The sequence below is a fragment of the Acanthaster planci genome, linkage group LG07 (assembly GCF_054643075.1).
Source record: "Acanthaster planci isolate LZ-2023a linkage group LG07, COTS_SCS, whole genome shotgun sequence".
In the NCBI taxonomy this organism is placed as follows: Eukaryota; Metazoa; Echinodermata; class Asteroidea; order Valvatida; family Acanthasteridae; genus Acanthaster; species Acanthaster planci.
In genome coordinates, this window is record NC_141783.1 from 4,074,945 (window position 1) to 4,100,813 (window position 25,869).

The window sequence follows — 25,869 nt, forward strand, 5'->3', positions numbered from 1 at the left end:
GAGACATCCTACTTAAAGAGGAACAGGAAAGTGTAGAGACCATCAACGCTTTCAAAGATTCACTGTCTAAGTTCAGACTTGAATTCTTTGAATTCATTATTAGGCCCACTCTCTGATGACGAAAAACTTGGTATACTGGTTTCCAAGTTTGGATTGAAGAGTGTGCTCTGCTTGTTGGAAGTGCCAAAGAACAAGCACTGAATCAATTCTCAGCAGATGTGGTAAGCGAAGGTCTTGGTGTACCTTTGGAGCTTTGTGGCATCCTTTTGAAGTTGAACATTTCATCACTTTTACCAAGCCCAAGCAGTGGACCATCCTCAGGAACTGGAAAAAATTCAGTCTGTATTGCTGCTTCCTCCCTGTGGCAATTGTTTATTTTGTTTTAACAAACTGTGGCTGCACCGCAAATTTGTGGAGGTGAAGGTCTTCACAGTTGAAGGTCTGAAAGAGGGAAAGAAGCTGTCGGTATGGTGCAAGAAGTGTGACATTATATACAAGCACAGTGTGTACGGGAATGCCAAAACAAGTTGGTCATTATATGGTCAGCCAAGGGAGGCAGTGGAAGCTACAGATTGTCTCTTCCTTGAGAGGAGACCATTGGAATTGCAGTGTAATCTTGCGTATATTTTCCTTATGTTACAACTTACTTTGAAGAATTTATGTTAGCAGTTAAGCCTACATGTATGAATGGTAGATGCTATGCAGTAACTTTGCCCCATTTCCACTTTTCTCCTTTCATGCCCCTAACAACACTGGCCATCCCATCTTCACACAATTTCGAATTTGCCCCATCAGTTGAGCTTGAGAAAACATGTGCAAGCTGGAGAGAGCTAGAATAGCTAATTTATAGAAACCTCAACGGCATTCAGTGAAGTAGCTGGACTTTTATTCTCTGAGTTTGTTTAAAATCAGTCTTGTCACATCCCAAGCATAGTTAGGAGAGAGAGTCCCAACTGTAGTGCTGCAATTGGGCTGGCCCAACTCTTGTTGAACAATGTCTGTGGAAAATGCCGCAACATTATGCAAGTCAACGTGTCTAACACTTGACACAATTCATCTAAAATGTGGCACTTCATCTGTTCATCTAGCCCTATGACCAATGACATGACATTTGTAAACAATATGACTTTGGCACATGCTGGACACATCATGCACACAGGACCTCTCTGCTATAGTTGGGCTGGCCCAACTGTAGCACTTTAGTTGGGACGGGCCCAACAATAGTTGGGACTGATGCTATAATTGGGGCGTTAACACATACATGTACATGCTCTCTAGACCTCTGTGTTGTAGTTTGGCTTCCATTACTTTAGCAATCTATATGTACATGTAGGTTGGACGGGCCAAACTATACATGTACATTGTAGGTAGTTGGGGCTGATGCTGTATATGTACATGTAGGTGGGGCATAGCAGCCTCATTATATGTTTGGAATTTGGGTAGATTATCAAAGGGTCTGTATGTGTGGAACTCATGTACATGTACAAACTTTAATATTGTGAACATGTTTTCCATAAGTCGTGTCATGACTCTATCCTATACGTGTACATGTATACGTCACCAACCAATGTGGACTGTGTATGATACCCGCCTCCCTCCGTTAGATAAACAATATTTTGTTTTCTATATTTTTAACAGGAACCACTCATGGGTCAGCTTTACTGGATTTTCTGAGTCCTATAATGGTACCTTCAAATTGACAGGACACACAGGTACAAGACGGAATACCTAAGCAATATACATGTACATTGAATAAAAAACTTTGTCAATTGTTTCGACAATTACGATTTAGTTGCGGTGCCATGTTGTAAGCAAGTAATCATTGCTGTTGTAAAATTTACATCAAAGGTCTCTCTGCAAAGAATGTGTCTTCTGCATTCTTCAATGGCGAGTTGGAGAACGAAATGCGAGAACGTGGCCATCTGGACATGTTCCACATGGTGAAAGTTGACATGGACAAAGATAAAGTTCTTGCTGAAGTTGAAAAGGTGAGGATAAAGGAGCCTTATGAGCATCGCAGCTGTCATGCAAATTGCAAGGCCAAATGTAATCAATGTTATTATTGAAGTTGGAAACAGTTGTTTGTGTATGCTTTTAATGTTACCAGATGAAGGGTAGTTAAAAGAATGCATCATCAGTGCATCGGTGGCTTAGGATTGCATTTATGTCTTTTTGTGGACATTTATTTTGTGGGATGGGAGAGTGGAACTGTGCATTCATGTATGTGGAAGAGCTTTTCAGATGGTGTGCAATTATCTGTTGGACTGAATACATGAAAGTCCATTGCTGATTTCAAATGTTTTTAAATCACTTTCTGGTGGGATTCTTCTGTTTTTCCTTGCCAACAAGTGTCCTGGAATAACTCTACTTATAGTCATTTAATGAAACTGCCAGCACCCTTGTGCTTCATAAAGAATTCTACAGAAAATGAAGGCCGTTTCGTATGGGGGTCATGCTTACGCTCAAATTTTCCCTTTCCAAAAGTCTGTTGCTAGTAGCATTTGCCCTTTTTTCTTACTTTAGCTTTACTTGGGTGAAAACCCTTCTCAATCCTCCACAGGTAACTGATAACTGGTGGTGTTATGTTTTTGACATTTCCTTTTTGAAATGTTTTTCTTCATATGATCACAACTGTAACCGCCAAAGTTACAGTAAACAAACAGCGTTATAGCTCAGTTGATACTCATGCTTCAGTTGTCCTGTTTAATTTCACCCACAATGGTATGACTGGTGTCACAAGGTGTAATTTCAATGATGTGTCAAGGATGCACACATGGTTCAACTAAGAATAATGGAAAAAATGTTTCTGAGTCTTGTGTTACAATTATATATATATATATATACATACAGTATCTACAGCAAGACTCAAGATGTTCACTAATTTTCCCTTGTAGTGAATTACCAACCTCCAACTAGCAATCACAGTTCATAATTAAAGGTCAACTTTAGCAGTGAGAAAAATAAGCACCTTCTTAGAAAGCAATCTCTCAGACCAGTCTGATAGGGCTTGTACACAGGGCATCACATAAACTCACCATATGGAACTCTTTCCAAATCTATCAATCAGTGATGAAGACGATTGCATGTACATGTCAATAAGGCCTAGGGAATCCCTCACAATGTTAAACTGCAATTGCAAATATTAACTAAATGTTCTTCAAAATGTAAAATCTATTACAATAAAAAGATAATGACAAACTTACTTTTGCTGAGCTTCCAAGGATGTCAATCTGTTGGCAAATTACTTGTATGTGTGTCTACATACACATGGGAGTAGCAAAGTATATTAGAAGTGGTCAAACATGCCTGCCAACAGCAGTGACTAAAGTATATGTACAATGGATGTAGTCTTGCATGCCTAATGACCACACCCCAAATGACAGCAAACCCAGGCAACCAAAGTATAGCATCCTCAGGGAACAAACTTGTAGCGCCCTCAGGCAACAAATTACAGTGCCCACAAGGCTAATAATGAAACTTGTTACAAGTCCAAATTCTGTCTGTAACAACAACCGAAGGTTCATGTTTGCAATTTTATGGAAGATGTCACTGATGGAACTTGTTTAGAGCAAGCATGCCAATTATTTATGGTACATGTACATGTATACATGTACATGTACATGTGTAATGTTACTGGAAAGATAGACCCTGCATTGGGGAGATGTCAAATACATTTACATGTAGGGGTTTTTGGATTGGAAATACATATTCAGTCCAACAGCTGGTAATGCACACTGTCTAGAAAAGTGCATCGGTAAGCAGGAGGTCATGGGTTTGAGTTTCACCTAATTATGCTTTTGAACACTGAGTATTTATTCTTGTGAATAGATGTCACTGAAGATCAACAAAACCTACATTTACTTATTTTGTGTAGTAAACTTAAAACAACAGATCACGGTATTGCTAGATAACAATACTGAACAAATTTGCATGCTCTTAATCTCTTTAGCTTCTAATTTCATCACGTCTGTATGCATTAAACCTATAAAGTGCCTACTAAAAATTGCCATTAATTAACGACATCACTAACAACATATCCAAGTAGTATTAAACGTTTTTCAAGTTGTAGCTACTGATACTTTCTGAAGAAAACTATTCTGTATGATTAGATTCCCTCGTCACATGTTTTTGTTCTTTCGTGTTTGTTGACATTTTTAGTGCTCATGTAAATTTTAACGAGTTCTCCTCTCCACTTTATTGTTCCAACAGGTTGTGGACGTGTGTTTGCTATTGATGAGATCTGGAATTGCGATTTCCTCATTGTATGCTCAAGTCAAGGTACAGTTACCATGTTAACAGCAGTTTCTTGGATGTGATTTTCTTTGTGGAATTTATTTGTACCCCTAGAAGCTTTTCTTTACTTGCTATCAATAATTTAATTTTAGTGGAAGAGTAAAACGTCAAAGAACCCGTGCCTTTGTATATTGACAGGCATGAAATCTTTTCATCAGTACTTTGGGTAGTTTTCTTTGTTTTTTTGGTAATTAATTTTAGATAAATACTTTGGACTGTAACTGATGTTGTGGTCAGTTGGGTTTAAATTTAAACCTACACCTGTAAATTGTTAATACAAGTGCTATTTTATTGCATCCCACTTGTTTGTGGCCTTCAATTCTTGCAGATCACAAGTTAAAATATGGCCCTCTGCACGTTTTTCATGTTTGTTTTTCTTTACTGGTTTACTGTAGAGTGCATCTTCAAAAGTACCGATCCCAGGCCTTCCTGATGTCTGCACCAATCCTCCTGTTCATGGACAGGCATTCTGTTCTCCTCACTGTGAGGCAGTGGAGAAGACAAATACACAAAGTGGACTTCATGCATTCCTCAAGCACTGCCGTGTTTCTGGTACTCACAGCACTGTTGCTGGTTTGTGCATTTCTTGTTATTTTATGGCTTGTGTGAAAACTACTTCAACCCTAACCACCCAAGGGTTGCTGGACCTAACCTTCCTCAATCACACAAACTTCAACACCATGTAACATGTACCTCACAGCACCCAATCCCATAGACTTCAACAGTACCTCCTGCTGCAACAGTACCCAATCACACAAACTTCAACAGGTCTTTACGTGCGTGATTTTGTTTGATTGGGAACAGCAGGCCCATTGCACAGTACAAAGAGTATGGACAGGCAGTACCTATTCCAACAAACTCATACACCATCATATTGCATATCCATCCCTTGCTGCTGGGATCATTATGGTCAGATACAATGAGGATTGTCCTTGTTATGGTCATTATTACAGAATATTAAATATTACATTCTTACCATTTCGATGGGAAGATTTCTATCATTAGTTAATCTTTAAAAAATAGTACTCATTTTAAATTGTTGGTTAGAAAGCGATGGTAAAAAGGGAGAGGGCCAAAGTGCCCATTCAGTCAAAATTCAACAGGATATGTGCAGGCCCGCAGTACCCATTGACACAGAATTAAGCCCCAGATATTAAGCTACCAGTACCCAATGCCACAAACTCACACACTTTACTGGTGTTAAATTCAGTGCGGTTAAGGAAGGTTAGGGTTAATTTAAGGCATTTGGCCAGTCTTGAGAGAGTGGAGATATTATTGCTTGTGTGTGTTATTATTTGCCTGAGATGAGAAATGGCAACAGCCAAATTGCACTAAACTTTCATACTGAGTAAGGTACATTGTAATATATCATGCATGTAACTGTTGATTGTAATATTCTTGCCATTGTTTCATGAAAGATACTGTTATTTAAGAACCTTACTTGTAGCTTCTAATCAAGTTGCAGTCATCTCATGTAATTGCCTGCATCTCTTCAGTCACTGTTAATGCCAAAAGTCCACCTAATTCCTGTCATTTAACGCTCTTGACTGTCTAACATTTTGTTATGTATCATTTTTTATTGACTTGTTCTCTGTTACCACTTTGTTATTTCAAGTGTTGTTTTGAAGTTTATATACTGTTTTAACATATTTTTTAGACATGATGAAACTCCTTTACTTCCTGACATTGCATATTATCATTAGTTTTTTAAAGATTCAACTTTCAATGATGTTGCGGCTGTCCTGTCAAAAAAGGATCTTGAGAAAAGAGAACGAGAAGAGTTGGAAAGAATGATAGCTGAAGAATTTAACTCAACAGAAGGTTCCAGGCGTCCAGCAGCACCAAAAAGAAAAGCATACTCTAGAGCCAAAGCTTCACTGTCAAAGAATCCAATTATATATGCACAGACAGTTCAGGACTTGTACAATAAAGCATCATCTAAGAAAAGGCAAACTCTGCAGTCACTTCCATGTGATCCAAGCACAGCTCACACTCTGTCATCAAATCTTGCTAAAACAGCTGTCATTGTGTCGGAAAGTCTGAAGAAACAGCTAAACAAGTTAAAGAATGCACACAAGGAACTGGATAGAAGAAAGCGTCGGGAGCTTGCTGCCTCTTTGGGATGCCTTAAGAAATATAAACTTCAGCGACTAGGGTGCAGACTGTTTGGTGTTTCACCAAAACTTGCCAAGGAGACTACACATGTGCCAAAGTACACAAATGCAGCCACATTGATGCAAGATACCAAAGACCTTGTTGTAAACTACTACAAACAAAACTCTGTGAAACTGCCTGACCAGAAGACAATAAGCAAAAAAACACTACAGAAAACAAGAGTCCTGGAAATGCCAATCCCCAACCTCTACAAACAGTTCAAGAATGATCATCCCAATGAGAAGGTTGGGAAGTCAACATTCTACAAGCTTCGCCCCAAGTACATAAAAACTGTTGGGAGCATCAAATTCCGGGGTTGCTTATGCGACTATTGTGAAAATGTGAAGCTTAAACTAAAAGCAGTGAAGTCAAAAATGACTTTGGAAGAGTTATCAAGCATCACCTTGTGCCAGAAAGGAAAAGATCAAAAATATAACAACAAGGCATGCATAGAAAGAAAGTGTCAGCACTGTGGGGTGACAAAGATGAGGGAACACTTTGAGGGGTTAGATACCAGGAAGGAAGTCGAGTGGTCCAAGTGGATGACGGTAAAGGAGGAAAAGATAACTAAGAAAGGAAAGATGTTGTTGACTAAAAAGGTACGTCAGCTACAGCATGGTACTACTGCAGAGCTGCTCAAAGAACTTGAAAAAGAATTACACACCATACCAGAGCACCTGTTTTGCAAATCATGCCAGCAAAATCAATTTTCAAAGCTTACGTCACAGAAACTTCCCAAGGGCTGGTGTGTCATGGTATTAGATTTTGCTGAAAATTACGCATGCAAAACTCAGGATGAGGTGCAGGCTGCGCACTGGACCCAAGACCAGGTAACAGTCCATCCGATCATCACCTACTACAACTGCAACAACCCCACTTGCACCAAGCCCATCATGCACTCTATAGCAATAATCTCTGACGACCTGAATCATGATTACCATGCCGTTCATGCATTTACTTCAATTGCAATCAAGGAAGTCCGACAACGACAGCAAGAGTTAACCAAGGTGATCCGCTTCTCTGATGGGTGTAGTGCACAATATAAATCAAAGGGCCCATTCTATGAAATCAACTTTTATCGGCCTTAGAAAAACGTTGGCATTGGATTAGTTCAAAAAAGAACACAAAGATGATTAAAAAAAAAAATCGGTGAATGTCTTTCTTTTTATAATTTACGTTTCTTCCTGGCAAAACCTAACCTACATGTACATGTAATTCGGTAGACACCCCCCCCCAAATGCTTATAAAACACCAAAAGTAAAATGGCCTTTCACCCAAAAGGACAAATGAGGCCTGTTAACTGTATCTAGTGTTTTGTCATCCACAACAGTTAAATAGTGTTGGCTGAACAATAGTTAACAAATCATTAAGTGTAGACGTAACAAGGACACCGTGTCCAACTTTAATATGTTACGTCTGCACTGCTTGGTTTCGAATGAGAGAATTTTAATATTAAGATACACAGAGGAGTTTCAATCACCACATAGTTGTAAAGTGGGCTAAACTTGATCATTGTAATACTTTTGCATGACATATTTGCTTTATGTGGCATTGTTAGAAACAAAAACATGAACAAAATTAGTTTTGTATTAAAAATTAACCAAATTACCAGATTTATTACTCCCCATACTTACCTTTTCCTATTGCCCAACTCAAAAAAGATTACACCTGTGGAAAAACCTCATCAAATGGTATTATTTAGTTAGAAAGAAAGAAACAAAGCCAGAAAAAACAAGGTAAACAGCAGGGGGTGATTGATCAGATTTCGTGTCCATGTTACGTCTGCACTTTTTCTATGAACCCTACTCTCCGTCAACTGCCAGTATTATTTCAGGAATAATTTTGCAAAAAATCGTTTACATTAAGAAACTTCAGTACTTTCCACTCATAAAAATTGTTAAAGTTTAATCTCACAACCATTTTCAAAATTTGACATTGATGTCAAACACTGTGTCCCAACCTGGTGGAATGACTCTACTCTCAACCAAAGTATTCGACGAGAAAAGCTGCAGTTAAAAAGTTGTGTGCATGTGTTAAGTGTAAATAGACACTGACAGTTTTCTGAAATTGTTTTCCTTTCACTTCATAGCAGCTTGAAAATCAAAATGAAGAAATGAATCAAAACTGCCAGCTGCTGTCCCACAGTACAACAATTTGTATTAAATCATTCATGCAGTTATTACTTCCACTATGCAAGATAAACCCAATATGCAAATCAAATACTGCAGTTTTCCTGTGGGATATAAGATTATTTTAGCAAATTATGCATCCAGCATTGGTAAACAGGGACATTAAACACAGGCCAAAATGTTTCATTAAACTCCTTACCCATCTATGGCACCGTGTATACAGAAACCATACTGTCTGAGTTTGTCATGCTGATCAACATGAATGCCATAATTGGGCCCATGACTGTTGTAGACACGCCTTCTCAGTCTATGCCTTCTTCGCATGTTTAATCCTTCAGGGTCTAGTAGCCTTTGTCCTTCAAGAACTACATCTCTGTCACAGTAGTAACAAGGATAGGCATAAGGTACATTTCATTTTCTGGCCTTGAATGCTACAGCAGTTTGAACATAAGTTACACTATGGATAAACATGACAACACAATGTCTGTAATTTTTGCACCAAGTGCAGTTTTGCTTAAATGTTTGAAGTTACAAATGTAAATGAAGTAACTACAAGCAGCTAACTAGAAATAATCACCTTGAGATGATTTCATGGCTCATTCTCTAATGTGGGAGTCAGTTTTCAATCCTCATACATGTATGATTGTGAAATGGCCTTAAGAGTTCCAAGATTGAAAAATGAATGCAAAGTACCTGCCAAACAAACTGACATAGATTGGAAACAATTACAGTGATATTTCTATGTCAAAGTACACACGTCAGGTGTGACAGGGACACAACCAATATGCTATACTTTTGAACCCTGGATTTACAGAATGGCCCACATAACAATTACTGTGTATTTTCATTGCTGTCTTGTCAACACAGCCACCTTGGAACATGTATTCCATAACGTGTTAGCATCCTGCTCATAGAACGGCAGCCAAGGTTGAGGCCACTGCTCATCATCTCCATCTGAAAAATTACAATATGAGCAGAGCCTTTTAATGCATCACACCAAAACACAATGCAAATGTCATACAAAAAACTATGATAAGGTGATAAAGGTGTCACAAAACTAATATCCAGTTGGTAGCACAAGGAACAAAATGAAACAAAACTAAAGCATTCAGTTTGTATCGAACATGAAACAATATACTTGAAAATTATATGAAACCCCTTGTAGCGAAGAACATTTTCCACAAGTAACAAAGTTCATGTCTGGTAGAACAAAGAATTGTAAGTTTACCTCTAAACATGTCAAAAACAGGTCACAGACCTCATCTGTTGGATTGTTACGACGGCGATTACACCTGTGTAATATTCTCTGCACTGTTCTTGAGCTACAAATTGAAAAAAGTAAATTTTTAATAAATACTCTAAACAATTATACATGTATGACTACAAATTATAAAAAAGGTAAGCTGTAAATAGGTTGCTTGAATTTTGAAAAGATGGTGCAGCAGAGCCCTTTGAAACCCCATATTATAACACAGCTTGCTCTCAGATAATTTTCTATGTGCATTGTCTTCATGCACAGATGGATGAAGCCGTTGCTTGTTCTTGCTTTTGTTATTGTTTTTTCTTATTTTTTGTTGAGTCGTGTTTTTATTGATGAATATAATAAACACACTTTTGTGGTTTAAATAAATTTCATAGGATCTGTTACTCTATACGGATCTATTTTTCCCCACCCCCTGCACAAGTACCATTTACACAAGGCCATGTGTTCATCCTTCCATAGTGAATTGAAATGAAATGTAATTGAGGCTTCAACATGAAACTGACACTTTGACCTCAATGTTACAGATTCCATTTACCTACCTGCAAATGATGCCATGGCAGACAGAGAGAATACACTGTATCTCATCTTGTCTGTAGCCCGCGTCAAAATAATAGGAAACCAGTTCATCTCATAGTCAATAATGTTAAGTCAGAAATGGTCACAAGTACGCACTGAAAGGTGATCACAGTAGTTAATTTGAAATAAATATGGGACTACACTTTTTATTTATTTCAAAGAAATTAATATTGAACATCTCTGAAAGAATGTTGCCTGAATAGTTTCACGTAGGTAAGTAAAATAGGCCTAATTCACTGATGTCGGGCTTTAGCGTTTAGCTTTGCATTATGTGATCTTCGCTACAGTTGAGGCCAAGCCTAGTAATGTTAATCCTAATGCCCATGAAAAAGCCCCGGATAAACATAATGAAAGCTAGTTGTATCATTACGGTAATTATTTTATAAACATGCATTTAAAAAGCTAAACATTGTGAAAAGGATATTATTGACGAGAAGAGGCAATTGAGAATCGAGCAATGTGTAAATCCCCGACATCTTGCATCGTTCAATTAACAAGCTCACTATCGACATCCGCCCTTTATTGACAATTCCAGAATGCAAAGCTGCTAGCAGCACAAACGAGACGGCACGACGCGACGGTACGACACGACGGTACGACGCAACGGCACGACAGCACGACGAGACGGCCTAATCTACAATGTATAAAAACATGCAATGGCGGGCGACGCGACGCCACGACGGCAAGACGCGACGCCACGAGGGCACAATACGACGGCACGACGCGCCGGCACGATGCGACATTAACAAGAAATAGCAGGAAGCGACGGCACGACGCGACGAAATTAGCTTAGCATGAACTCAATAAGAAAGGAGGCGACGGCACGACGCGACGGCACGACGTTGTGCCGTCGCGTCGTGGCGTCGGAGCAACGGTATGACGCCACGACGCCAAAATGGCGGGAATAGAACACCATACAGTTGTGACTTACTACCAGTGCCTCAAGTGTACAAGCCAGGTCACCGAGTCCATCATTTTCATTTCACCGGACACCAAACATGACCACAATGCTGTCCATGACTTTATGGATCTGGTGGTACTGCATCTTCGACAGAAGCGGGGGATAGATATTGGCATGATGGTTCGTTTCTCTGATGGATGCGCTAGTCAGTACAAGTCCCGTGGGCCCATTGCAGATATCGCGAAATCTCAAGAAAACTACCAGTTCCCACTCTCTCACAATTATTTCGGTTCACGACACGGGAAGGGGCCAGCTGACGGTGAAGCTGCAGTGATAAAATCTCACGCAACTAATGCCATTAAGAGTGGTACTGCTGTAATCCGGGATGCACGTGCTCTCTATGAGCACTGTACAAAGAACTTGGAGAAAGAACCCACTGAGAACAACTGCCTCCACTTCAGAACATCTTTTTACTTTGTTGAAGAAGTCATACGAGACAGAGCTGAAAGCCAAATCAAAACCATTCCAGGGACACGCGCCATGCATAGCATTCTTTCTCTGAAGAATCAAGACCAGGTGAAGAAACGTGACCTGAGCTGTTTCTGCTCTGCATGCAAAGACGGGACTCTTCAAGGATGTGAGAATGCAGAGTTCGTTGAAGACTGGCAGACAATTGGCCTGAAAAAGTTGATGACATCACTGGTAAGAAAACAATGCTCTTGCAAATCAAGGCCCTTTTCTGGGCATTTTTTGGTCTAATTTCATGGCAAAGGCATAAAGAGGTTTTTTTGTTAAAAGTACAATGTAGATCTATGCATCTTATGGGCTCTTCATATATGTTTTTCATATTTACTATTTCTGACACAGCTTTCTCCAATCCTGATGAACCAACAGCAGTGACACAGATCCAGCCACCACCAGTGGGATGGAGAGGACGGGCGAGGTGGATGAAGCCGTTTGTCTAATGCAGCAGTGAGTTATAACTGGTTTTCTTAACATGTACATTGTTGACCAACTATTCTTGTCTTCTTATTGAATCTGTACAGTGACTGCATTCCAATTTTGGGGTTTTTTTCTGATAAATCAGGTAGTGTTCATTTGTGGTACTGTTCGTCGTTTCAATTCTTCACAGGAAACAGACAACTTGCAATGATGGTGACTATGTTGCTTTGACTTTGTCCAAGATTGCATAAAGAGGAAACCGTGAAGACTCTGCAGTTGCTTACATAGCTTGTGTAAGTAGATCACACACTTTGTATTTTAATTGGGTTTGTTGTGCCTTTACAAAATTCTTAGCACTGTGTACTTACTGATTTCCTTCAACATAATGAAATGCTTCAAAAGATTGAGCTCGTTCGTTTTTCACAGTCTACTGAGAATTGTTGGGTCAGAGCAAAAAACAAATCCAACTAGACCAGCTATATTCTGTTTTCTTTCACTTTTGGAGTTGTCTCATGTTCATGTACTTAATTTAATTCAATTGCAGGTTGAAAAGAAGCTTGCCGGTGATTTCATACTGTTGAAGTTTATGGAGCGAGTTGGTACAACGGGTTGTTCCTTCATTTGGCCAGCAGGGGCAAAGGGCAGTCAGCTGTACACGTATTCAGTGGAAGAAGTCCTGTGCAAACTTCATCCTCCTGAAGTTGTAATCAATCGGCGCTCTATCCAGTATGTTTTTGCTCCTGAGGACATTGACTCGATTAATGCCTCTATTTCTGGTAAAATCACCCTGAAATAAATCCTTTGTAAGTGGAAATGAATGTGGGGTGGAAATATTTCATTTCCGAGTTACATTATATTTGACACTTGGATCAAGATTTCCATTTATCATAAAGGATGAGGAAACAGTTGTTTGGATTTATCTACAAATTGAAAATGATACCTGCCTCTTGGAAAATTTATACAGTCTCCTTGGAATCTGAAATATTTGTTTTTATTTTAAGCATTTTTCTGATTAACTTTGCAATCATCATGCCCATTATGTTACACAATGGTGATGTCGACATTAAAGCCTTGTTAAACTGCAAAGTACTCCAATTCTTAAGAACATCAGTAAATCTGACATTTGTTTGCTGCAACAGTTAAAGCCCCATCTGTAAAACATACCTAGTGTGACTAAAAGTAGAAGAGCAGGTCGAATTTTGAAGTTCCAGGGAGTACATTTAACCTTAATTTGTTCATAGACCTTTCAGAAAGGAGCCACCTATCAAGTACGTACACCTGTAGGATGGGATGTGTACAGTATCTCTGACACCCCTGTTCCTTTGTGCATATGAACTTTGATAATGACCCCAAACAGCATGAAATATTTTGATCTTGTTTTAATGAAATGACATGTATTGGTTTTGAGTGTGTGTTTATAAGAATGGCTTCTGGAAATGTGTTTTCAGTCAGATTCTGATTTCTTTCATGCGTAACACGGTAGTGTTGTACATGTACATGTATTCAAGTCCTTTTCCGAGTCACACAAAAGTGGTAAAATACAAAGTGGTACAGTTAAATCAAATCTAAGTAACAAGACAGTGAAATTTGAGCAAATTGATTTTTAAGAAGGAATAACAGTAAGAATGTTTGGAAAGACGTTTTAGAAATTAAGCAAAAGGACTTGGACCCAAGTCATTTTTCAAAATCTTGTCCATTTTTAGTACACTCAAAGTTCCAAACACTCACACTACTGTTTTCTTTAATAGATAATGTACTTTGACTTCACTGTCTTGTTACTTGGACTTGATTTTAACTGTACCACTTTGCATGTCACCATTTTTGTGTTACCCTGTCACCATTTTTCCATTTGACTCGGAAAAGGACTCGAATACAACACTGTAACGTGGACACCAACATATTTGGTGTCCCAGTTATGCGCGACAGGCTACAAAAATGCACAGATATAATTAAAACTAGGTCAGATGACCACTCTTGTGCCTTACATACTGACATGACACAACAAGTGAAATATTAAAGCTAAAGAATTTGTTGCAGGTACACGTAGGACAGTTTTTCCAGTTTGTTCGTGACGTCATAGATGTATACTTTTCTTGGTCAAGAGAGGGAGCTCTTGGCGCGCCAACATCGTCACATTTCTTGTTAACTGAAGAAAATCGTCAAAGATTTCCTTTGATTTTGCTTCATATTTGAGACGCCCAATGTTGTGAGTACATATAATTGCTTTGGGATTTAGATAAAGGTTTAGAGATTATTGTGTATAAAGGGGAGTAATAATTACGGTCATTAGACATAGTTACTTTGGGTCAACTTTTTGGGGTAAGATTTGGGTAAAATTAGTGATACACGTTTTATAGATGTGACATGGTTCTCGACATCAATTGCTTCAGTTTGCTTGGCTTACTGTCAACCAAGGTTAATTTCTGGTGGCTTGCATGTTAATTTTAATGTAAACATTGATATACTAGGTCACGTGTACATGTAGTTGTTAATGAGGAAATAATTCACAGACACAATTCCATCAGTTTGGGGATCAAATCAGTTAGTTTAATTCATTTAGTTCTCATTGTAATTGATTCATATGTGCCCAAGTGTATTTTGGCATGATTCTAGAGACTTACGGTATTTTTTGGTTTTGTATTACTTGCAGATTGAACCGTACGTACATACATAGTCATAGTTGGTACTGGTACAATACAAGGGTAAACAGTAATTCGTCATCAAGGGAGTTCTTTTTGTCGTCATCCGTCACAGAATTACTGGCTTAAATGAGTTGTGCTTTATTATAATAAAACAAGTTACTTCTTACATGTATGTGAATTCTACCCGTTTTGTGTGCAGGTGCATTTTTTTCTGTAGCGTATTTTTCAAACTTAGGAAGACTGAGTATTTCTGGGGTTTTAACTATTTAAAGGTATCTGGGAGTGGATTTGAAAATGATGACAAGAATATAAAATCATCCAAGAAATGCATTATGGCAGTGTAGCTTGATGTGGTTTTAGTGTCCCAGTTATGCGCGACAACTTGCATGATGGCTTTGTGTTTAAGATGTGATATTTAGAAATTGATGCACTGTTTCCCAAATCCAGTTGCAGAATAATGATGAAGTTTGTCATATCCAATGATGCACAAACAACAAATAGAATGTAACTTTGAAATTTTGCTCATGTGTCACACTTTTGGACCCCTAATTTCTGGAATTACCCAGTTACAGGTCTTAAGCACTTGTACATTGTAGGTTGGGATTCCAAGTTAGTGAAATGATGTATCACATCTCTGTGACGTAGAATGAGCAGGATCCAATTTATTGTAAGGCTTGATGGTGTGCTCACTGATGCCTAAATGTGGCTGAACTTTGTGGTGTACTTAGGAAAGTGCAGTACATAAAGTGCATGTTTGCACACACTTTTTGAATGTGTTGAACGAGTGCATGCACTGATATGTATAGATACATAGACAAAATAGTAAACAGTTTTTAAACTTTCACATAGGCGCATGCAGCCAAGAATTTTGGGAAAATGAGATAATGAACACCAGATGCAGAATTCACATGGCGCAGCTTCTGTGTAGACCCTTGTGTGTCCTACTCTATGATTAAAGTGATCCCAAAAGTTAGGCAATGGCAATAGAAGGGAGAGCAGCTTAAGAAGGGGCAAAGGAAAAGTGGACCTTGGGTGTGGGGGTTATGAAGTACGATTTTTGATGATTGTTGTTAAATTCACACAGCTATCTGGAAACAGCCAGACCCTGTAATGTTTTCACATACATGTACCTGATATTTAGGGTGATATACATGTACACTATTCTAAAATCTGCATACATGGACAAGAGGTGCTCCCTGGATCGCTTCTGCTGGTCAAGTGATATCAACGGAAATATTAGAATGATGAGGTACACTGTATGCAGTTTGCCATTTAATGAAATGGTCTCTGCATAGGAGTTATTGCTTTTCATTGTTAGGTTTAGCCATTTGCTAGTCGTTATATGTAAACTTGTTGAATTTTAATTGGCACTTTGTGATAATTTGCCTTAGGGCCCTTTGTCTTGTAATTAAACTTGAAAAATGTTTTATTTATTAACACAGGACATGCAAAGGTAAATTTACACTCAAAAAATTTACTAAAACATGTCATTCAAACGTATGCTAGGCTTTAATTTTTTTTTTCTGAAACATGAATTTTTTTCTGAAACACGAAGCGAGAAGCATATGGAATTTGTTTTTTGCTCAAACATTTAAGGTTGACGGGTAGTTCGATCTCTTCAAGTTTTTGTGTGACATAGACATATAGGTTGTACTCCAATTTTTGGTATACGAATTTACTGAATTTGATTCAGCCAGATGCCAAGACCCCAGTTAGTGTTCACTTTGCATGTGAGTGTTAATTTCTTTTGGTAGATATTCCCTTAGCATTTCCAGCCTTCTGTATGCCAGTATGTTTTCTACTTTCGAATTTGTAATTGTCCAGTCTTTCAATTCATTGCTGTTTTGAATAATAGAATTTTATTTTATTTTTTACGTGCAATATTCTGTTATTCTAGTTGGTTTTTTAAGGAAGCATCAAACATGATACATGTAGCTACATGTATGTCATCCCAGATATCCCATGGCACCAACATGAACAAATTGGTTTAGCAAACCACTGGCAAACCCTCGTAAATACACCTGCAATACTTACCTAGCTTGGATGACTTACCTTCAGGTCTCTGTCTGCACGGTCAATCATGCGATAGCTCCACAAGTTCAGAACTTGAGGAAGGTCCATAGTTTCCTTGAGGCTTCAAATACATAGGCCTACTGTGCATATCTACACTGTACAGTATCCTAGGCCAGCATGCTGTCCTTCCTCCATGGTTCATGCATGCTGAGATTCTTACAAATCATGCAGAATCAAGATAGTAACAGCTACATGTACATATGAAGATATACAGTACACAACCCTCAATATCGTTACAAATACAACGTACGGGCATGGCAGGTACACACCACCACCAGTCGAGGTCACACAGTCAACCATATCAGCTGAAACGTTGCACCGAATGAACTCGGGGGTTTGTTGCGCTCCGCTCCCAGGGATGTTCCCTGGGAGCGGAGCCGATGACGATCCCAAGAGTTCTCACGCAGTAGCCCCATTACTGGCACTAATGTGGCACGGACCCCCACTCCCGGCTATCACGGTAGCAGGAACGATCTTCTTCATTCAACTTTTCCTCCATGGCTCGACAAAATAACGGAATCCACACCGCAAAGGCTCCATGGTCGCCGTGCAAGATCCTCCAAGATTCCTACAGTGTGCGCGAACTTACGGAAAATGATAATTCCTCCAGTACTCCTCCTGCTGGTACTAGTAAAGCTCTCATGGAGGTAGGAAAACTTTGGAACACTGTACATGTACAGTGGGTGTCTCCTAACAACGTGGCTCGGCGTCTCACTGTACGCATGTACATGTACATGTGCCAGTACACGTGCATGTACAATGTACATGTGCATGTACACGCACTGTACATGTACATTGTACATGAATACCAAGTGCGTTCTAGGAAGCCACAGCCTCACCTCCTCTCGTAGACAGTACATGTATACTACTTCCAGCCGCAGCCACTTAGCTGTGACTGCGATTGTGGCTGGGCTGTGGGATGCGACTGACTTACTCAAAACTTAATATTCATATTGCACATTTTTGTACAGTACATGCATATTACTACAAAACCAACATATCGCGAGCTGAAAGGAATAAACTTGAGATTCCTCTCCTGAGACTGGAGGACATGATCGTAACAGTGCAGACAGACTGCATTTCACACAAGCAAGAAGTGTGGTCGGCCTTTCCATGCATTTGTAATTGTTTCAATCTGTAGAGGCGATCGTCATTGGGCAATTTGCTTTTCATATTTAACTGTACAAAACAGAAAAAACTGTACAAAACAAAACAAAAGTACTTGACAGTTTCACTCTAAAACCATTTTATATAAATGATTTGAAATAAATTCTTGCGCCCTGCAGAATGCATTCTAAGGTTACTCCAAGAGGGTCTCTGCCAGAAGGACAACCAGTCATTCTTGTGGCAATTAATTTAGCGTAGTCCAGGAATTTTCTTCCTCTCTCAAACTGAACACTTCCTCACTGTTTCCTCTATCTGGGTTTCCTTAGTTTGTGGGCTATGTTGCCATAGGCACTCCTGAGGATTAGTTTCCTAACAACAAACAGAATAATGAAAGCATTTATATATTTTAGTCCTTCTAATAATTTTTTTTATCCCAAGACAAGTGACCCCCATCGATCTGCCATAATAGTATAGACCTGTTGTGGTTTGTTTTCTGTCCCAACTCAAAGCGCAATGAATTTGGATCTTATGTCGAATAAGTGTAGCTGCAATTAATTTTCTTGGACACAGTTTTTATGCAACTTTATACCAGTGGCGTAGCTCAGTAGGATTTTACTACATGTAGTGGAGAATGACAAGGGGGCGCCAGCATCTTCCGGGGGCACCAGCTTCCAGTAGTGTTTTTCTGGGGGGGGGAGCTATTTGTCAGTCTTGTTCAATATCCATTCAATATTGCAAAGAATGATTTTCTTTAGTGGGTGCATAGGGATTTTGTTTTGGTACGCCCCTGCTTTATACTCGTATTCATCGACTAAAACTCATTTGAACTCCTATTTGGTCAAACGCATTGCAAAATGCCACGCCGTCTTGGACAACTGAGGGCGCTGACTTTTGACATATTTATTTTGTTTTCTCTCTAACGTCATGTTGAACGAGCCCGGATTCGCGTTTGAATTTGAATTTACCTCCCCCTCCTGACACCAAAAGCTAGATACGCCCCATTTTTGTAGATTTTGTGGGACTACAGTCTGGTCCTCGTCTCCAGGTGCGTACTTTTCTGCTGCATTGCATTATTCACTGGCGGGGTCCGTGACGAAAAAGTTTGCTCACAAGCTGACTCCGTAAAGCTAAGACAATCGTCACAATACACCCGTACCTGTGACCAGCTTAAATGCTCAGACTGTCGTTATTTATAAATATGTATCTTTCGTGGAGGGAATCTGCTCCAAAATAATTGTGTGAAAAGTTAAATATTGCATCATTCATGACCACCTGTGTGGTGGGGGCGGGGCCGGAGAAGAGACCGGAAGTACCGTGCACGTGGCGATATGGACGTGCGCGCATGATGAATGCGGAATCGGAAGCCGTGGTGTGTACAAGCATAGCCCTGAAGGGATTTGGTCGAGAAGGATCACTGTTTGTCCACAACCCCGGAGACTGGTCATCTATCTGGAGCTAGTATTAAACTGACAACTGTTGCGAGTTCAGGCCGAGCTCCATTTCCTGATTTCGTGATGAATGAGAGACGATAAATCAGCTTGAATCCTTCTCTGATTTGGAAACGACCTGTTAATAATGCAAGACCTGCAGCAGTAACGAACCCAAATTGACATGGTCGAAGTTTCCGCGGAATTCCAAGTGTGTACGTTGGCCCCACATGATGAACTCCAGCAGGCCTACATGTACTGTACACTGTACATGTGGGTGTTTGTGTTGTGCAGTGCACCTCGGTACTCCATGCACGTGGTTCCTTTTGCAACAGGTGCTTATTCCTGAGTCAAAATGGCCGGCTGCAGGTGCCGTGGATGTACTTCACACTCACAGACTGGATGGAGCAAGGTAAGTCATGGTAAGTGCATCACCATAATGTACATGTACTGCCTTTGCTCATATGTTCACTCGTGAGTAGACTGTTGAATCATGGTTGAATTGACTTACAAGACATGATAAAGTTAGTAAAGTGAACTTCAACTTTTAACTGCAGTAGTTGCACATAATGTACATTAAGTTAGCCACCGTGGGGCGAGCGGTTCAAGCCTCTGCTGTGACACCAAAACATCCATTGTGCTATCAGGGAGGATTCAGGAATTTTTCCGGGGGAGGAGGTGTAGTTGTCATCAGTTGTTGACAGGCAAATGCGTCAATGCATTTCCTTGTACATCAGTAAGGCCTAACATTGAACAATGAAATGCATTGATGCATCTGCCTGTCAACAATTGATGACAACTATCCCCCCCTCCCCTGGAAAAATTCCTGGATCCTCCCTGATAGCACAATATATTTTTAATTCCCAATGCTTTTGTTGCTGTTTGTTTTCAAGGAAACAGGTTTGAAATGTCAGTTAAAGTTGGCTCTTGTGCGTACACATGTACACGTATGTGGCTTGTAATTGTTGCCATTTGAGTCTGTGCTTATCAATTTAGTGACCAACTGTAGGCCTAATAGTGTTTGTGACGGCAGAGAAATTCTGTAATGAAGTGGTCAAAATATAAATGCAATATTAAGTTGGAGGAAACTTGTTATTCTAGTCACGTAAGGCTTTGGAAGCGAAGTGAAAGTGGATAACAGAAAATGCACATGCAGTGTCGATGTAATAATTTTTATGCGAAAATGAAATTTTTCGGAGGAAGGTGGCATGATTGGTCTGAATGTTTTTCTGCTTTTAGATTGGTGTGATTTATGTTTCCTCTTACTACACATTTCTGACAACTTTTTCTGGGATTAAGGCCTCTAAGGTTTCACTGTTAGTAATCTGAGACTCGTTTGAAAATTCTTGATTTTGTTTAGACAATCAGAAGTTGCAGACTTGGAGAGTGAATAGCCACTGGTGTCTTCATTTGCAAAACTCTGTCCTTTACAGGCCTGTCGAAAGGTATAAAAAAGTGGGGGGGGGGCACCATTGTTTTCCATCCTTAGGTGATCAGTTTTTGCAAAGCCACGGCATGGGGTTCAGGGTCTGCTCAAGGGCCCCAGGAAATTTTGGATTCTAGATACTCTCTGGTGCAATCTTGGGACTTTCCGTGCCACTTGCTTCTGTAATTTGGGCCCAAATCTGCTTGCATACATTACAAAGTGAAATACTGACAAGAATTTTCAGTAAACCGTATAATATACACGTACGTGTACATGTACGTACGTACAGTACCATGAAACTCGTTTCATTTCTGTTGTGTAGACAATAGCACAACTCTACTTATTCTGCTAATGTGTCGTGCCTGGTGGCCTTCCATTGAGGCTTCTGCAAAATAAATTGATTCAACGTATTGGGATAAATACACCTTCACTAAGTTTATGAAGAAAATTGTATTGTGCGTATTTGTTCGAAATGGCCACAGACATCGTCAGCATACATTACAGGCTGGGTTTAAAAGATGCCTTCTTTTGTAAAAAAAAAAAAAAAAGACAAATGCAGTAATTTTTGTCATTGAAATTTTATTTGGATGGTCAGTAAACTCTGAGTAGTCAACTGGTGTATTGAAATTGTCTGGCTGTTTTTATCTTGGAAAAAAAATTGTTCAAAGTTCCCAAAAATCTGCACTAAGATTCCATACTAGTAGGGCAGTACTGGCAACAGTTAAGAGACAGATTTCAAAAGAGAGCCATGATGTACGGCCCTACATGTGTGGGGCTAAGTCTTGCCCACTGCCCATGTCAGGTGCATGTCGAATTGCTATGGTAACGATTCTTTAAGTTGTTCAACTTATTAAAAGCTGAAAGAAATATTGAATGTACTGCCATACCGTTAGAATTGTTTGTAACCAGTTTGAAGACCTACAAGCATCACTTACGTGGACCAACGTGCCACGGGCATGGTGAAATTGGCCACTTCGGAAATTGAGGCGAGACAAGAACACACAGCCGCTAGCGTGCGCCGTGGCGCAACCACCTACCAGGCTACCAGTCAGGGGTTGCAAGTTCAAGTGAGCTACTATGCGCACGCATCCTATCAAGCTGACAGGAGTAGCCGCTCAAGCATATGGGTTTACAACATTTATAAGAACACGACGTACATGTAATTTGACGCGATGTCCAAGACGAAAAAAGATGGTGGATGATCAAAACAAAATAGGAAAAGTCTGCGTAAAGTGTGCCTTTCCATACGTTTTGAAAATTAGAAAAGATGAAATATTAGGGCAAAACTGTGTTGATATCTCTGTACAGATTTAATGGTCAATGGAAAACGTCTCGTTTTCTCTCCAAAATGAATGTTGCAGACAGATCTTACACACTAGTGATAACTTCAAGTATTCATTATCATGTAAATTGTACCTGTATTTCAAGAGACGATTCGAAACAGTCAGGAGCACCTAAAAATTGGTGACCTTTACGTGTTCCGAGTTCTCAAAACCTACCGTCGTTAAGAAATGACCATTTTATAAGACAGCTTACGTGATTAGTCAACATGCATAACGAGAACACACAGTGACCAATCACAAAGAGCAAAGCTACCCACACAATAATGTACAAGTGGCAGGTACCCAAACTGTGCATCACTGATATCTAAATTATTAGACATATATTATGAGGCCCCCGACTAAGACCGGTAACTATCAGTCAGGAAGTAGGCCTAGTACCGTACATGTACATGTACGTGGTCACAAAACTCAGGTTTGTTAATAGTATTCAGCCACGTCTGGTTTTATTACAAGGGTTTTTGCTTCCCTCTGGTGAAAGGGATGGAAATTTATCAATAGTATATTTCCTTGTTCTCTTTTTGTGGGCTCATTAGTATTCTACCTCTGTAAATCGGACGTGGCGGGAGTCTACCCTAGCTATAGCCTAGGCGATAGTAAGCTTTGCCATGCATTATTGCATGGTCCGGTACAATAAACTAATAGTATTAAAGCCAAGCTCCAACGTAATGTAGATATCTTTTTTGAAGGAGGTCATGTACTTTGCAACAAATTATTGCATAATTGCATATTAAAATCTTTTGCTCTTCATGAAAACTCCATATCATACTGTGTTTTAAACGCGGAACATGAAACAAATGGAAGACAAATGCACTTCTTCATTTTCTTCAAATATATGAACACATTTTCTTTTTATTCAGCTGCAATTTGTTGATGAACAAACATGTATCTGTTGTTAATATTGCAAACGTTGCTTCGTAAAACCTGTAAACTGCATATTTTAAAAATAAAGAACTACATATAATACTATTTCAACAGACACTAAAATCTTGCCAAAAATAAAAATATCGGACTAAATTAAGTATTAATGGCAATGCTTGAAAGTGAATAAGCATATTCACACTTGGCAAATAGAGCATTAAATTTAAATTACACTTTGGCATTGTGGATGCAGACTGAAAAAATGAACCTGCCTATAACTTAATTAAAAACTTTTATAAAACACGTTGTTACTGATAACAAAAGCTGTAAAAAGTGTACAAAATAATTATCACTATCAAAGACGTAATTCCTGAGCACAATTTTTCTCAAATCATTCCTGAGATGCGAGTTGTAACAGATAGGGTGGGGGATTGGAGGAAAACCAAGAAATTACTTTTGGCTTTGAGTAGCCCACAGCACATAATAAAAGTTTTGAATCACACTTGCCCATTTCATATGATGAAGATAACCGAACTAGCATGTATTCAAGTACTATGTTTCACATACAAAAGGAATGTTCAGTACACTAAAATTTAACATTTGTTTAACCTTGACATGCCCAGTAAGTTTGAATTGATTTTTGCATTTTTGCATTCAGGCAAGAACAAAGAGAATGTACCATATCTTAAAAAATACCAAAACAATGCCGAAAAAAGTATATAACAAAATCTTCGAAGGCAAGATCATTAATAAAAGTAAACTGAAATAAACGTATGTGCACTATTAAATATTTGACATACATGACCATGTAACACAAGTAAAACAAATGCACCTGATAGAAACTGCTCTCACTTTCTGCTTGGACCATGGACGTGCAACTTACACAAAATTGCCAAGAAAATGGACACATGTACATATCATGTAGCTACTTGTTAATCTTCATAGTCACTATCCTCTTCTTTTGCATTTCCTTCAAAACATGGAGCAAAAGGAAACTGTTCAAACACCTCATGGACTGAAGAGTTCAAACTTTTCTCAATATCATCAGCAACATCTCGATTACTCCCTAATACATTAAAGTCACATTCAAAATCATCTATGGAGCTGCTATCATTTCTGAATCTTCATCACAGTCAGAAATGTCAACATACAGACATACTTAGTTCTGTTTGGGCTACAGTCCGAAAGTACATTTTCACATCCCTTACACATTTACATGAACATCCTGGACCACAAAACCGATCTTCTTTTTTGCACTTGCATACCCTTGTCTTACAATGGCTTTTAGCACAAGAACATCCCCTTGTAAGGAATCGAACATTTGTCCTGATCCTCTCTACATTTTCCTCAGTGTCCCATAGGACTCTCAAAGAGTCAGACTCTTCCACAATCCAACCATTGTTACAAACATCAGGATAGACCTCTTCTCCAACTGTACTGACCTATCATAACCTAAGCCAGTGAAATTTCAGTGATTCAGCTGATGGAAGTAACTCATCTTCACATGTTCCCTTCCATGTAGCCTGTCATGTATTTGCATGGGTTATACCGGGGGTAACAATGTGGACAAGCGACACTAGGAGCTGCCATGTTGGAAAAGATGATTTATTACGCTGACACTGCGTGACGTCATCAGTTACATGAATATTCATGGTGGGCATGTTTCAAAAGTCCCCAAATCATGTCGGACGGAATTTGATAAAAGAAACTGTAACAGTTTTTGTTTTAGAGTTCATGCAAATGTTATTTTTTTTCCAGACAGCACAAATGACTCAAAGTAATGACACATGACATTACTTCCAAATTCAACACTTTTCTTTATTTGTTATAAAGAGTAATGTTAACATGTCGGACGGAATCGATAAAAATGAGCGTACTCAAAATTTCATGAACAAAATCGAATGTTATCAAAAGTTGAGGGGATATCTTCTTCTGTGTTTTATGTGAAGAAGAGTAACTATCAACACTTGTATTAAGACAGAGCTTTTGTTTACCAGACCTTGTCATTTTTAGTTTGGCTTGATTGAACCAACACCATGTCGGACGGAATCAATCATGTCTGACGGAATTGGAATGTTGACCAAAAACAAAGTTCAAAGAAATTGGTTTTTAATGATAGAGGCCTTTAGGTAGCTACCTGTGCTTACTAACTAGGCAATTAAATTGAATAAACAGACAAGCTTCTTGCAATTATTTGAGAAAGTTGCCTGAAATTCCGTCCGACATGTCGCATTCCATCCGACATGTTTTTGCAGTTGATGTTTAAGTGGAATGTACATGTACAAAAGCAAATAATAAATTGTATTTTCAAGCAGGTCTCTAAAAATTGTCATTCAGGTCCACATTCTATACAAATTTAAGTTTTAGAAAGTAAGAACAGATTCTTACCAGTAACTTCACTTTAATACTGAAATTACAAATGAAACAAATTTTCAAAGACAAACTGTAATCAATGTCATCACTGGCAAGATATGTTTGGATGGTGCTTTAAATTTGTAAACATTCAAGAAAAAAGTCATTCTGTTTAAATGTGAAATGCTTAGTAAACACATTAAAAAAATTACGGGCTTTTAAGGAAGATCAGTACCTATTTCGCATTAAACATTGTTATCCCTGACAGATACCTGTAATAATCTTATCAGCTACTGATGCTTTCTGAACAGAACAATACATTACTGAGTTTCATCAAAGCTGTACGTATGCCAGATACCCCCAATACAAAGTTATTTATGTT

General features: G+C 38.9%; 1 protein-coding gene and 1 long non-coding RNA gene across 2 annotated transcripts; both read left to right on the plus strand.

Annotated features, from left to right (window-relative positions):
• Positions 1-6: 6 nt before the first annotated feature.
• On the plus strand, positions 7-11,776 carry LOC110988173 (uncharacterized; the record flags this gene model as incomplete). The annotated part of the gene is made up of 7 exons (XM_087139237.1): positions 7-221; positions 1,639-1,712; positions 1,849-1,988; positions 4,210-4,278; positions 4,689-4,866; positions 5,997-7,454; positions 11,297-11,776. Coding segments are annotated over exons 4-7 (2,130 nt in total), but the record flags the coding sequence as incomplete, so codon positions are not given.
• Positions 11,777-11,845: 69 nt separating this feature from the next.
• On the plus strand, positions 11,846-13,326 carry LOC110988175 (uncharacterized). Its single transcript, XR_015425826.1, has 4 exons — positions 11,846-12,019; positions 12,185-12,289; positions 12,450-12,552; positions 12,804-13,326. It is a non-coding gene; the product is annotated as an uncharacterized LOC110988175 (long non-coding RNA).
• The last annotated feature ends 12,543 nt before the right edge of the window (positions 13,327-25,869 follow it).